At 43.2% G+C, this 15,284-nt stretch overlaps 1 protein-coding gene across 3 annotated transcripts; it reads left to right on the top strand.

The window, feature by feature from the left end:
* Positions 1-65: 65 nt before the first annotated feature.
* Positions 66-13,392, top strand: QTRT2 (queuine tRNA-ribosyltransferase accessory subunit 2). Of its 3 annotated transcripts, none has more exons than XM_065649367.1 (8): positions 66-308; positions 1,466-1,521; positions 2,546-2,622; positions 5,341-5,550; positions 6,479-6,678; positions 9,311-9,462; positions 10,999-11,116; positions 12,098-13,392. In XM_065649367.1, exons 1-8 carry the CDS (start codon positions 112-114, stop codon positions 12,357-12,359), a joined length of 1,272 nt encoding a protein of 423 aa, XP_065505439.1. In that variant the 5' UTR covers positions 66-111; the 3' UTR covers positions 12,360-13,392. The 3 variants fall into 3 exon arrangements, with proteins under 3 accessions (XP_065505439.1, XP_065505446.1, XP_065505453.1); XM_065649374.1 differs by having other exon boundaries at positions 260-308; positions 1,471-1,521; XM_065649381.1 differs by lacking the exon at positions 1,466-1,521 and having other exon boundaries at positions 270-308.
* Positions 13,393-15,284: the final 1,892 nt, after the last annotated feature.

Below are 15,284 nucleotides of genomic sequence, written 5' to 3'. Positions count from 1 at the left end.
GTGCGGAAGGGCGGGGTCTCCCCGCCGGCGCACGCTGATGATGCCGCGTGAAGCGATTGGGGCGGGGCAGTGTGGAGGCCCGCGCCGGTTAACGACGCCTCGGGGCCGGCCATGAAGCTGAAGTTGTGCGGAGCGGGCGGCGGGCGGCTGGGGACGCTGGTGGAGCTGGGCCGGAGCGGGGCCGCCGCCCTGGCGCTGCCGGGCTGCCTGCTGTACACGCGGACCGGCTCGGCGCCGCACCTCACCCACGACACGCTGCAGGAGGTGGGCGGCGTGCCCGCCGTGGCCCAGCTGACCCTGCCCACCGTGTGAGTGCCGCGGCCGGGGAGGGGCGGGTGGGGGGCACAGCGTGTCCCGCTGGGGTTAGCCGGCCTTCTCGCTTCCCCGGGTGCAAGGCAAAATGTCGGAGTCGGTTGCCCCTGTGTTGCTTCCCTTTCGAAGGGAAGTGCAGGGACTTAGTGGGAAGCACGTGGAGTCAAGCGACCCAGAGGGCTGCACAGTTTTTGAGCGTGTTTTGGCCAAATTCCCTCTTAGCGACTTCACAGTCATCTTCCCAGCAGAATAACCAGCTTTAGAAGCAGCCAGCTCTCAAAGTTAGTTCGTTAGGTGGCAACCAAAAGGGAAGATTAACATCATGAAGCTTGTTAGAAGCTCTCCCACCCCTAGCTTGTGTAGTTGTTGAGTAATGCATGTTAGTAATGGTACCCAGAAAGTCACAGTGCCACTTCGTGTGCTCCAGGAAGTCAGTGGTCACTGGTCAGTGCGGGTAAAAGCTCTGACGTTTTGCCACAGAATTATGAGTGCCCTGATTTGTAAGCCGTGATTCTTAGGCTCTGTAAGAATTGATTACCTTGCCAATATAATAGGCCCAGGCAGGATCTCTCAGCAAAGCGAATTTTATTAACTGTTTTGCAAGACCAGGTGTTCTACCTAAAGGTGGGCACACGGAACAGAGCAAAAAGCCAATGCTTATATGCCCTCCAAATCCTGGCTGCGAATTCCTTCCCCTGTTCCCCATTGGTTGGCTACTCCAGGGTTTACAGACTACCCGACACCTGCCTCAGTTTATATATTTAATTAATCTAATCCTAACAATCCCCTTCCCATTATTGATCTATTTAAAATATGGGTTCCTGGCTCTTTGGCTCCCTTTCCCGCTAGATTAACTTTTGTAAATACAGGTATCGGTATACATTCCAGGATTAGGTTGAAAAGACTTTGTTTTACATTAAGGATTCATAGTCTGATGTCTCTCAGTCCTTCACCCCTGTCGTGGTCAGGCACCAGGTCCCCAGTTTTGTAAAAACAACATTCCTCCTTCAATGGCTCCTTACAGCTCTATCAGTGCTTAAACCAATCCAAGTTCACATAGCACATAAATAGGGAAATGGAAGCCTTAGTTATGGAACCACTAACTAAGTAAATGGCTCTCAAAAAGATCAGTGTGTTTCTGTATTTGATGTAGGGCAGAACTTCATGACGTCCTGGAAGAATATAAAGCAGGAGCTGCAAAATTTATAGGTAAAGTGTGTGTGTTTGTGTGTCTGGAGAGATAACACAGGTGGATCCAACTGATGCATTCTTAGGCAGTACAGTAGGGGGAAAGTTGTAGGCATAGGCTTTCCACATTTAGGCATTTTCTAACCCAAAGTGGCACTAAGGAGGACTTGAAGTAATATGTTTTGTATGTGCCAGTTGTACGTATATTATTAATATATACAATAATGTAAATTATTATAATTTTTTAAAATGTTCTAGCATTTTTGTCCTATATACTTAGGCCAAGCACTTTTTAAAAAAACACATTAAGATTTGGACATTCATTTTATTACATAAGCAAAGTTTTGGCTTGGATTTCCAAAGGAAGTTTGCACCCAACTTTCAATAAACTTCGACTGCCTTGGGACAACTTATTCCTTCAAGAAAGATTGAAAATCCCTTTTATGTGAAACTTTTTAGAGGCTTCACCAGTTTCACTGACTATCTGTAAAGAGAAAACTGTACGTCATTGAGACACACTATCTAGCTTTCTGGACATTTGAAACCTCCAGTCTGGCAGGGATGATAAATTTCTCATTTCTGTAGCTGATCCGTTCTCTCGCTATATGTTGTCCTTCCTTAAATGTTTCAGGCTTGAGGCTGTTGCTCGGTTTAGATTGTGTCAAATCTCAGATATCTCCAGTGTGTCAGTTGAGTGGTCAAGTGAGTCAGTCAATTTTAGTAGAAGGAGTATTAATCAAGAAGAAACATAAATAAATCTCAAAAGAGCTGTGTGGGTTGCAGAACCAAGGGGTATTATTTGAAAGTTTGTACTGATGCTGTGCTCTCTGCATTGCAGCTACTAAAATTGGGGAAAAAGTCTGCTGCCTTTGTTGCTGAGAGAACAAATGAACAATTTTTTTTTCTTTTTTTTGGTCAGGATGGATGTGCTTGTGTATGGGAGAATACCCTGTTCCCTTTTGCAAATTTACAAGCTGTGTATTTGCATTGGCTTTGTTTTGGTTCATGAAACTCTATTCAATCAAAAAACTCCCTCTGTTCCCAGGTATGCCAGACACGGTGCTATACTGCTCCCTTCATGACCCGGTCACTCCCTGTCCCTCTGGCTACAACACTAACAAGGTACAGTAACTGTGAAGACTTGCAAGAATCCACTTAAAGTTCCCAAAAGAAAGCTGCCAGTCTTCACCTCATCGGTGTAGGTGTGCTTAGACAGCCAGAAGATGTTTTTTATTCTTTATAGCAAGATAAGTCTTTGCACAAAGAGGAATGTCATTTACATGCTCCTACGTCCGAGTAAATAAAACCGGACATTTTCTTACTTGGCAGTGTGTTCCCTGAACATTAGGTGGCAATTTGGATAGAAAGGAGAGCTCTAGGCTCTCATGCCGTTGTGGTTAACATGGTAATAAAAGAAAATACATGTGTTGTAGCCTATATGCTGTACTAGCTTATGGTGATGCCACTGATAAGCAATAAACTGGAAACCCTGTGTGTGTGGTTATGGTTTGCTACAGGCCCACAGTGGGGAAGAAATTACTACTTCTGCAGGAAGGTGGCTTAGTGATCCAGGAGTGTGTGCTCTTGTGGATGTTTGCCCATTCCACCCCACAGGCACGCACGTTCCGTGCAATCCACACGCCACCCGCTGCCTGCCACAGCTTTGGCCTGGAGGGACAACTGGCACCTGCTCCCATGTTGTCAGTCCCAAGGCCTGTTTGGTTATGGTTACGTTTGGTGAAAGGCCACTGAATGACAGAGGATAACCACTGCCATCCAGCTGTTGGTGTATATTCTTTGTTCCTGGGAACCAGGAGTCCTGTCTCTCTGAGGGGAAGGAATTACGTAAAGCGTGTCTCTCCATTGTGCAGCTGTGAGGTGATAGCAGTGATCTAAGCCTGGATGTTGCAGGTTTGATTCCCCTTTTTCTTTTTTTGAAGCTGGTGAGGATTTTGTAACTTTGTTGCAAGGCCTTCTGCAGCTGGATCTGCACTGACAAATACTTATTAAAACTTTTTGAAAGCAGTGGGACAGAAAGCTCTGGATTCTGTGCCAGAAAGCCTGGCACAGGCTGGATTTAAATAATCATGGGGTAACACTCCGTTCTCTAAGCTGCATGGCTATTTTAGTTATTAAAGCAGCTTTTTACCTCTGGAGAGCAGAATGAAGGTAACCAGACTTGATTATGCTCTGTGCTCTTCGGCTCAAACAGTTCTGATTCAGCTGTTCCTTGATGCTCTCACATAAAAGGCAGCGGGTGCTAACTGGCCAACATGCTGTTGCAGAACAACATATAGATGCTGCGTTCCAGTTATTCTGCAGGTACTAATTTGAGGACTCCCTCCTTTGGAGTTGCTTTTTTATTTATTTTAATGGGAAATTTACAAACATGTTATTACTTTGGAGACTTCTTTCTGTTTCTTTGTTACTCAAATTTGGTAAAATTGGCTGATGAGGCCAAAAGTGACCAGGAGAGATGGATGGACAGACAACAGACGTGTGGTGTATTTGCACAATCCTTTTGTTTTTTGGTTGAGACCAGACAAAAAACAAATGTTCTGCTCACATTTTTTGCATCCAAATTCACTTTCTGAATTAGTATGCACGAGACCTGCACTGCTTAATCTGTCTGTCTGGCATAGACTCGGAGAATGTGTTTAAACCCTCAAGCCCAAAAAGGTCCCCATAACACTTCAAGCTATAAGCCATTTCTGTTAGCTGAAGATGGTTCCTCATTTAAAAAAGCACTAATGGGGTTGTAGATGAAAAGAACTACCCTCTTAAGGGTTCGAGCCCAATACTTAACCTACTTAAACACATTTTTAAAAATTTGGAGCAGCAGTGTCTCAAGTCTAACAATAATACAATGAAAGCAACTGCCAAGTTGCACTTGCAGGTTAATTACAGATTAATTACAGTTAATTACAGAATAGGATGAGACACGGTAGCGTGCATAGCTGCAGTGGCTGTGGTAACATTTTTGTGAAAATGAATGTGTAGCAAATTGAGTGGTGACATCTGCTAGCCTAGAGGTGTTCAGGTAACATAACCTCTTTGTGCAGATGCTTTTGTCTTGCTTTAAAATCTTTTGAGGGTGTTGTGGAGTAATGATGGATGATGGGGGCCTGTGTGCTGACTAGAATGGAAAGCGTGTGTAGAGACTGAGGAGGCTGTGTGCAATCCTGATGAGTACCTGCCATTTCTTATGTTTGGTTTGAAAGCTGTATGTTTCTTTTACACTTGATATTTCAATCCCTTCTTAAGTGCCTGGATTTGGGACCTAAAATAGCATTGGATTCTAAGATTAAATTGCCTAACAACCTTTTGTATTCTTTACAGTGTGTCTGTGTGGTTTACATATACATGTATATTCACATGTGCGGTGTCGATTCTCTGCTTGAAGAGGAAATAAACTTCTTGGTTTTGCACTGTGTACAGAAAATTAGTGAGCTGTATTTCCCGTTGCAGCCTCTGCTGTTTTTCTTGAGATGACAACATACATTTGGAAATTTAAATATTTTCTTATTTTTAATATTTCTTCCAATTCTGCTACTGATTTGTGTGATGATAGGCCAGCTGCTCTATCTCGGAGATTTCCAAACATGTTGAGTGTGTGTGATGGTTTCATCAAAGACTCTCAGAAATCCCAATTCGGTCATTTATCTTCTTTCACTTATTGTGTCAAGGGCAGCTGATTATCTGAGCTGTGCCCCTGGATGGCTTATCTATGAAGTATCATTCCAGTGTCTGGTGTTTCACCAGATCGATCCCTTCCCTCCTTTGACCTGTAGGATCTGTTAACCTTTGCAACTGACATTCATGTCTATTCTTCCTTGACAGACAGTGTCCCTGTGGGGAAACTCGGGGCGTATGGAAATGACAGCTTCTAAGTTCATGGACATACAGCGGGCCATCCAGCCAGACTGGTTCCAGTGCATCTCTGACGGAGACACCATTTCTGGGGAAGTTGGTAGAAAAAGGGCCAAGAAGTCTGTGGATAGGTCACTTTCCTTCCTGGATGCATGCCTTCAGCTGCTAGGGAAGTCACCGGTAAGGTCCCAAAAATATTGAGGCAAAAGCACTGCAGCTGCTTTTTGGTCTGTGCTGCATCCCGGGCCAGTCCCAGGATGTGGTTTAGTAGGAAATCGTGTCATACATATTTATCAGAGAATGCACGGGTGACAGTCCTGGTGGAGGTGTAAGCAGTAGCACAGTGGGTTTTCCTTTTGCCACTCTCTTAATAACTTGCCTCCTGTTCCAGGATACTTATCTCTACTAGTTGTGGAGAATTCATGGTTTTTTATTTTATTCCACTTTTGGACTGTTGCATTTCTTTTGCTACCTTCGTGCTACATACATGAGCAGACTAGGATCTTCTCATTCAGATTAAAAAACTACATCTTCTTGCTCTGAAGTCCCCTCAGTTCCAGGTGAGGGAGGACTTCCGAGGATTTGCCTGTGCTATTCTTTATTTCCCCCAGCAGGTTTAAAACTTTCTTCCCTTTTGGTGACATATTATCTGAGTCTGTATTACAAAGGAAAATAGGTGACAGGAGCTAATATTGGTATCCCTTGAAAGGTAATTCATTGTGAGATCTAGTGTCTGACAGCCAGGATAATGGCACCCATTTTGTATTCCGCACTGACACATGTGGTACTGAGGGGCCTTCTATAAAAAGCTGTGTACAAAGTGATCTGTGGTTATTGCCTTCTGTAGCGTGGTGGAAAGAATGGTACCAAAATTCTCAGTGAGTTAGTGTCAAGGTAAGGAGCAGAATTTTGTCTCTCCTAATACTATTTCTACTTTACACGTGGACTTCACGGTGCTGTCTGGGGGCTTGTCTTACGTGGGATAAAACACTGGCTCTGGGAAATTCCCGGGAATGCAGGATTTAAGTAGCAGGCACCTGGGCTGTGAGATGTCTTGCATGTCTTTGGCAGAGTACACTCTAACACTTGTAGCTTTCTCCTGGGCCAGGAACTACAAGGAAGTGTAATGTTTGGGGCAATCGAAGGTGGAGATATCTTGGAAGAGAGGCTCAGATCAGCCAGGGAGACTGCCAAGCGACCTGTGGGTGGCTTTCTGCTAGATGGCTTCCAGGGATGTGCCATGGCCAAGGAGACCAAGTTGAAACTGATAGCCGCTGTCACAGCAGAGCTGCCAGAGGATAAACCAAGGTAAGTTGTATGGGCAACATCCCAAGAAGTCCATCTGTCCTATTATGAGGAGTGTCTGCAGGCCGCTGTGTGGTATCACTGTAGGAAATAACTGTATTGCACAGCTCTGTGTGCATGCCAGGCTGCATAAATTCTACCACTTTCAGTCTTCAACCCTTGGTTCAATTTTTAACTGCAACTGGCACCAAGCTGAGCTCACATTGTGGGTTTAAGTATTCCTCGCATTTGGAGAATAATCAAGATTTTAGTTCAAGTAGTCTTTATTTTTTTTTTTTAGGAAGAATCACAGGTAGGACATGTCTGGGCTTCTCGCATTTGGCCTCTGAGGCCATCCATGGTTTACTTCAACTTCAGCTCAAACAAGAATGTTGTTATCCACCTATTTTACAGGGACCTCTTCTGAGAAAAAAATGTTATGTTCCAGTTCTCTCTGGTCTGAACTGGAGGAGAGCAGAAATGGGTGCTGAGAGAACCAGCCAATACTTATACGATCTTATGGCAGCCAGCTCTGACCTAGTTACCTGAGGCACTGAGCCTGTGAACTGCCAGAGGTGGTATGGCCTGGCTCAAAACATGCATCTTCTCTGCTTGGACTGGCATAGTTTGGGGACTGTTGTGCATTCTGAGGTATGGGCTATGCCCATCAGATCCATGTCAGAGATTGGACAGGAGTGGTGGCATTCTTGGCTCTTGTTTATAAACGACTAACTAACTAAAGACTTCCAGAAAATGTGTGCTAATATTTGCTAGTGGTTCAGAACTGAAGGGGTTTCTTAGCATTGGGTTGAGTTTGCTGGCTTTCGCGTGGGTTGCTCTCACTACTTCTGTTGCTACTGCTCTTGTATAGGTGCCTTTTTCATCATTTCCTGAAGAGAGTGACTCAAGCCCCATTTTTTTTCTGTAGCTGTGCTGCCCTCTGCTAGCTGAGCATTGCTCTGACCTAATGGTGTTCAAAAGGAAATAAAATGCGAAAGCATGTGTCTGGTGTTACAGCTTGTTCGTGCTTAGCGATGCCCAGGGTTTGAATTTTCCTGACAATTAGGCGCCTAGCTGTGTTGTTGCCATCCTGTCTGGTTGAGGTACTTAAAAAGATCCCCTGGGAGCATTAGAGTCCAATCTGCTGAGCTAACCTTAGTAGCTACAAGTGCATCTTCCGCATCTATCAAATTGTTTGCTTGCCTGGTTAAGACAAGTGTTTCTGACCTCTTTGTAGGAAGAAAGCTGGTTAGCCCTAGGGGGTCTTGTAATTACCTCAAGTGAATTTCAGACAGTCCTGCTTTCCTGAATCACCCTTGCCATTCTGGCTGGAAAAGTTGTTTTGGAGCAGTGTTCTTCAATATGAAATTCTCTAGAAGACAAACGCTTTTTGTGCTTCACCTGAGAAACGACTGCTTTTTCTGTGATGGTGAAATGATCTTGCAAATGTACTCCTAAGAGTACCTCTATGCACCTGAAGGTGCTGAAGTCTCTTGGTAAAATTTATTTTCCTTTTCAATAGCATCAGAACTCTTGCAAGAGCAAATGTTTGTCCTTAACTTGTGCAAAGATAGCAAAGGTTTTGATCATATATGCAAAGCCGCTGTTTTAACTATTGAGAATAATTTTCTCCCTGCCATGAGAGCCTGAAACATGACACTCGTGCTGTAAACTTCTTGCATCCTTATTCTGTGCTCATCAATTTAATTGGAGCACTTAGAAAAGTGACTAAAAATGGCACCTTGTGACTTAATTTATCAGCCCCTGTGTATTTTCCTAATTATCTGTTTAGATCATTGCCCTACATTAGCTTCTACGGCTGTCAGCCCAGACACGCACCTGCAGGAGAGCAGGCACTGCTCTGTTCTCTTCTGCTTCACCCACCCTCAGGGAAGCTGCCAGATAAATTTGGCTAACAGCAAGATCTCTATTACCATTGATGGCAATCCAGCCGGGCTCTTCCTGGCTCTCAGTGCCATGTCCCAAGGGCTGTTACAGCTGAGGTTTTTTTGGTAGATCACTTGAGCAGGTAGAGTGTAAAGAGGAGGGACGAATAAAGCAAGGAACTGCTTGCTATGACATTTCTCGTTAGTGCATTCCCCTCCAGGCAGTTCTCCAGCTGCTCTATGGCGTGTCTGTCACCTGGAGGCTTGGATCTTTGACCAGCCATCTACTGCTGTCTCTGCTGCTCTTGATCAAGTCTTTTTAGACTGTCTCCTAAACAGTCACTAAGCAAAGGGATCCATGTGTCTGGAAATTGATAGTTGCCTGGGGCACAAGCATGTCTAAGGAAAATATCTGTTCTACAGCAGAGATGTTAGATGAATTTTGAATCTAAGTCTATTTATGTGTGTGTGTGAAAGAAATCAAATCGCTTCAAACGTAATGAACAGAATGAGGTTATTCTGCAGTAAATGAGGGATTATCGCTGTCTTCCAAATGGCAGAAAAAGAAAAGCCTGCCATGTACTGGATAGATTGGAGGTAGAGAAATGGAAGCACACAGGATTCTGAATGATAACTGTTGTATCCACTTGCAGTTTGGTTAGCAGTTGCAGGGATAAGTTACACGTGACATGCATGTGTCTTTTCCTTCAGGTAACTGCTTGCTTCTACTCAGACTATTCTAGATTAGTCTTCTTGTGTGTCTCTTACAGAATCATCCATGGTGTAGGCAAACCAGATGAGGTGCTTGAGTGCATTGAAAGGGGAGTGGACATTTTTGAGAGCTTCTTTCCCTTCCAAGTGACAGAGCGAGGCTGTGCCTTGGTTTTCAGTTACGACTGCCATTCAGATTCTGAAGCAGCAGGTAGGCTTCTCGATGGTCATTATAATTTTTACTGCATCTTCCAGTATTGTGGCAAGCATAACTCCTGCTTTGGAGGAGTCTATATTTGAGGGTTTTGTTCCTTAAATAAGTGCAGTAACCACTGGAAAAACTGAGATTCCACTGTCAAGTGTTGCTTTTGAAGGTAGGGTATTTTGGTTTTAAACCTGTTGAGGTGAACTTGATGCCTCAACCTAACATCTAAATGCCTGATTAGCCAAAATATGCTCAAGTATTTTGTAAACACTTATTGACTACAGGGGTTTTGGTTCAACACCATTGACAAATTTTCTGTTACCATTAGCAGTTAAGGCTGGACCTATAATATTAAGTGGAGATCTATGATACTCAATCACTAGAATTAACTGAATATGTGTCTGTTTTAGTAATATATTTTTTAAGTCCTTTCTTTCTAGCTGACAAAAGTTAGGGATCCCATTTTTTTGGCAGCTTTTCTCTCTGTCCTTGCATTCACCAGTTCATATCAAAACAAAAAGATGTTCATAACTCATTACCTCATTACGCTGTGAGATGAGAGCATGTGTATCACCCATTAAATCATCTATCAAATGTGTTTCATGCAACCGTTTTGTTTTGGCCTATTAAATGTTTTAATACAGAAAAACATTTTACATTTTTCCTCCTGGGTAGAACCTAGCACTTTTCGTGCCTGGGTAATTCAAAACCAGCTGAATAGAACAGAACATCTTGTTTCTTTGTGCTTGCTGCTGTTTTTTTAACCCTTCTCTTTGTTTATTGTTCTTTACCTTGTCTCTCCATATTCTTAAATCGTAATATTCTAGGTAAGGACAATCTTTTTTTTCTGTGTCTGTTTAACACTTGGTACATGGATTGTGCAAACATTAATATTGATGTTTCCAGATACATCTCCTGCTTAAGAACAAGCCTAAAAATGCAAACCTACAAAATTATGGGATGATGTTTTATTTTTAAGATAGAGTGTTGAAAAGGCAGATGTAGAATCTACATCTGCAGTAGTGCTACCAGTCTCTTTTGATTCCAATTGTTTAAAAAAAAGACGAAAAAAATAAAAGTATCTAAATCTCTGAGCCTGATGACAGTATGAAAAGTAGAATGATTGAATGCAGATGAGTTGCCTGTCTCCTCTAACAAAATCTCAATAAAATCAATTTGTTCAGGTGATTGCCTTCTGTTCAGCATGCAGTTCAGACTGGAAATATTTTTGACATTTTATCAAGAATTTTGCTCTGTAGAGCAGCAAAAAGTTACACTGTTGCTTTAGCTCTAACTCTTCATTAGGTTTAGTAGATGAGTTTTCACTTGACTCTTGCTGTTTTGATCATCTAAAATTGTATTTGTGTTAACTAACCTATGACAATTAAAGAAAAATAGTTGCTTACTATAGGAAAGAGGTGGAAGCTTGAGGCAGGAGTTTTAATCTGACAAGAGAGTAGCAGAAATACCTGCTGTAAGCTTGCTACCCTTCCTCTCCCCTTGCTGTCTGTTCATGAAGGGCTGTTGTCTTTTTAATAAAAGTTTTACAGCAAAATGGGGCCCAGGACCTGGAGAAGAATGGCGCTGAAGAAAATGAGGATGAAATCTCCAAAGCTGATCCAGAAATGACACCATTTGAGATATTTCTGAAAGACAAAAGGTATGTGAATTTGTGAGGAGGACTCATGCAGCTGTATCACTACATATAATGCTTTCGTCCTCTGTATTTGATTGCATGTGGTCAGTAGCTGGAGGGTAGACTTCCTAAAACATGAAGGTGTTGAAAACAGTACTTCTGGACTTTGAATGGAGAACGATGGACAAGTGTTCTAGCTTGTCGTCAGGCAGCAGTGTATGTATGAAAGTGCAGTCTTTTCCCTGACCTCAGGCCAGGGATTTTCTCATTATTTATCCAGCAGACATACTGTGGTCACAACTATGTTCCACATGAAAGACAGTAGGTTCACAAAGGTTGTCAGGGGATCATTTTGGTCTTTTGCATCTAACTTGGGTCATCTTGAGATGCTTGATTTTATTTAAACTATGGAGAGCCTCCACTTTCTGACTCACTTTGGGCAGCTGCAGACCAATTCTGCAGTTTCTGGATACTTCACAAAAACTTTGGCCAATGTTACCATCTGTCCTTCCTTCTCTTTTCCACAGCTACCACTAGGCTGTCTGAATAGACAACTGTGTTGCTTTGCTCAATCCTCTCTCCGCTTTGTGAGAGTGGTGCATCTTGCTTTAGAGGGCAATACTGTTAATCAGTATATCCTTGTTTCTGGTAGCTTCCTCCTTCGTAGATTCTGTGATAGCTAATGAGGCATCTTGTGCTGCAGCCTCTCTGTCAGGGAAGGCACAGCTAAGGCCTCTCTGCAGTTAGCTGTGATGTAGTCAAAGTTATCCTCTTACTTAGATGTGTGGCCTTTTGACCTTGTAGTGAGTTCTGGCATGATATCTGAAGTCCTTTGTGCCAATGCTGCTGGTCTTGGATGTCAACACATCTTACAGCAGCTGGATTCAGGCTCTCAGGACTTCAAGGCTCAGGTCCTTACAAAAGGCCATGTAGTAACTGCATAAACTTTATTGCTTGAATGGGTCTTCTTACCTTTGATGTTATCCAACTTTGCTTCCTTCTTAGGTACCAAGATGATTTTGGTCCTTTGCTGGAAGGATGCACCTGTTACTGTTGTCAGAGACACACTCGTGCCTATGTCCATCACCTCCTCATGACCAAGGAGCTCTTGGCCGGTGTCCTGCTCATGATGCACAACTTCCAGCACTACTTCAGTTTCTTCAGTGCCATACAGGATGCCTTAAGAGACAATAAACTGGATCAGCTGAAGAAGCTTGTCTTCAGGCAGGCACTTCAAGGCCCAGCAAATGTGAAGCCAGGCCAGTGAGTTCGGAGAGGATAGAGGAGGTTGCAGGCTACGTCCTTATCCAGCGGGACTGTGTAAGGTGGACTGCCAGCAGGGTCACCTGGAGCTGTTAGTAGTAAAATGCCTTGCTTCCTGGAGGGAATTGAAGGAGACATTTGAAGAAGGTCTTGCTTCGTGGTGGGGAAGGAAGACCTTATTCAAATGTCCTTTGTGGTTAATTGGCTTGGTGCGTTCTTATAGCATGGAAGAGCCTGAACATGTCACAAGACCAGTATGGATAGCTTTGTTTTCAGTTATTCACTGTTAGTTTTCCATATGGAATGACAGAATTATTGAACTTGTGATTGAAGAATCAGGGCATACACTCAAAAATTGATACATCTGCCTGGAGGCTTAGCAGCTGTTTTGGGCTCTCATTCTATACCCAATGGATGTTACAGGTAATTATTTTTCCAGAAAATCCTAGTGGTGTGGTTGTCCTATCATGCAGCTCCTTGATGAGAGATCCCACCTCAGTCTAACACACTTTTCCTTGTGGCCATTGCCAGCATCTGTGTCCCTGAAAAGGACTGACTGGAAATGCTGCTGTGTTCGGTGGCACAAGGGACTGTGTGTGTACTTCCCTCTCTGGCTGCCTGCAGTGCAGGATGTTCCCTGGGCCAGGAGGAGGCCCTCTACCTCCGCCTGGCCTTGAAAACCCCTGCCTCAGGGCTTCCAGTCTCTGACATGAGAGCCAGAAAGAAGAGAAAGTGTTTAATCCATGTCCAGCTATAGAGGGTTTTTATGACTCTGTACCCTTTCACCTATATGGACTAAGATTTCACTCCCACACTAGCATGTGGATGATAATGAATGTACAACTCTTTCCAACTGTCCAAGCACTGGTCAAATAGCAGGCTACACAAATGTCAATGTGAGATGGAGATGTAGAAGAGATGTATTGCAGGAAAATGCATTTTAAAAAAGATTCTTGTGGCTCCTTGTTTTAAAATATGACTTAGTTATGTCACATTCCTCTTATTCAGGTTTTTTTTTTTATGCTCCTTACTTTGGAATCATGGATTTATTAATTTTACCTTGCAAAGCAACAATAAAAAATTTTATTATTCATTACACTGGCTCCTCAATGTGTGACAGAGGTGGTGTACCAGAGAGCTTGAGTGCAGTGCTGAGGAAGATGTCTCCGGGAAACTTGACCTAGCAGCCTGATGGAGGACAGTGACTCATCTAGGAACAGGATCCTGTCACAGAGCAGGGGTCCAAATAATTTGCTCCGAAAGAGTGCCATAATAGACCTGGAAATGTTAAAAGACACCCATCTATATGTCTCCCCATAAGAACTCTATTACCTGAATTAAGCTTAAAGAAATACTGCAGTTAAAAGTTGCTGACCTTAAAGCAATTAAGGATTACTCTGTGGTTTGCTTTTCTTCACCACTTCTTTAATGTTTTAAGTTTTTAATATCTCACATCGGAATGACTTTACTATAGAGTATAAGGAGTTTTTAGCTTCCCTGTCAGCATTGCCTGTGCATCCCTGTCTCCTTGGGCAGCTACGCATTGGTGTCAGAGTCCTTACTACCATTCCAGCCTTATCCACTGTGTTGCACTAACTACATTTCTGTTCCACAGGATCCTCAAGAAATGCTGCAAAGGCTGCTTTACTGTTGTCTTGAAACGGGCATTATGGGGAATGATTCCGCCAGAGAAACTACATAAAATGCAGGACTAATGTCCTCACTCCAAGAAGTACCCTGTGATTGTTAATGTTGTTGCAGCACTGTGAAACTTGGAGATGAGGTCCTGCCTATACTGCATGAGGTAGAAGGTCTGGCAGTCTTGAAGGTCTGGGAATTCTAATGAAACAGAAGTGTTTCATGCTTCCTTCAAGAGGAATGTAGGATACCGTGGTGGCGTTTGGCTCTTGCAATGCTTGTTTCTGCAGTGTCTGTTTCTACAGTGTTGCAAGTGTCAATGCAAAACCCTAGGGGATGGTGACTGTTTTAAAGATTCTCATTCACTGATGCTTTCGTGCCCACATACTATCACCAAAGTGCATGAGTCAGCCCAACACTCAAGCACCAAGATGCTTGTGTCCAAGAGGTCTGTCAGGGTCGCTCTGCGAAGACATAGAGGGTAAGGGATGCCAGCTATTGTGTCCTCCTCACATTGCCTGTGCTCTTTTTAGTTGGGTAGCCTTACTGCTAGTTTTAGAAGTGCCATTTTGTACCCTTTGGGAGCTAGCTGTGATCAGTCTCCCCATTCCTGCCCCACCTCTGTGAATCGTTAGGATTTATTTTTCTTTTTCTCCCAACCTGGGTGTCCTGAGAAGCTGCATGTAGCTGTATTGGGATCTTAGTGACGTGCTAAGGTAAGTGCCAATAATGTGCCATTCTCAACAACTCTTCTGACCTTCCAGTCTTCCCATGCTGCTGTGTTCCTGTTCATTTTCCAGTCATACTGATTGGGTTTTCCTGTTATGGTTCTCTGCTTAGCTTGTTCTATGTGTGCCTGTGTGTACCAGAGCTGTACAAAGTGAACAATTGCCTGTTTGGCAAAATTGGACCAGCTGTATCTTCTCATTATCTAACAAACACAGTTACGAACCGCACTAACCCTGAAACAACCTTAATATGTTGTATTTACACAAGTTTTCACTCTGTCTGTTGGTCCTTCTTGTTCACATTGTAAAAATTAAGCAATGTTTTTCATGCAAACTTAGAAAATTTTTAGTTTTGTTTCCAAGCAGAGATCTAATTTCTTTCAAAAACAGAACTCTTGCCCTAATATGGGGAAGAAAACTACATTAACAAAACTAAACTTTTCATGGAGAAGAAGTGAAAATTGAATAAAGAGTGGAAAATTTTCCCTGCCAAATTAAATTTACTTAGCACAGAAGACCACAAAAACATCCCTGACTGCCATCCATTCCCAAATGGCAGAGTA

Source organism: Caloenas nicobarica, chromosome 1 (assembly GCF_036013445.1).
Source record: "Caloenas nicobarica isolate bCalNic1 chromosome 1, bCalNic1.hap1, whole genome shotgun sequence".
Lineage (NCBI taxonomy): Eukaryota > Metazoa > Chordata > Aves > Columbiformes > Columbidae > Caloenas > Caloenas nicobarica.
This window is presented reverse-complemented; position numbering and strand designations above follow the sequence as displayed.

Coding starts and splice junctions, on each gene's coding strand:
- QTRT2 (XM_065649367.1), top strand. CDS start 112: ATGAAGCTGAAGTTGTGCGGAGCGGGCGGCGGGCGGCTGGGGACGCTG. Junction 2,623..5,340: donor CTGGCTACAACACTAACAAG/GTACAGTAACTG, acceptor CTTCCTTGACAG/ACAGTGTCCCTGTGGGGAAA. Junction 11,117..12,097: donor ATATTTCTGAAAGACAAAAG/GTATGTGAATTT, acceptor CTTCCTTCTTAG/GTACCAAGATGATTTTGGTC.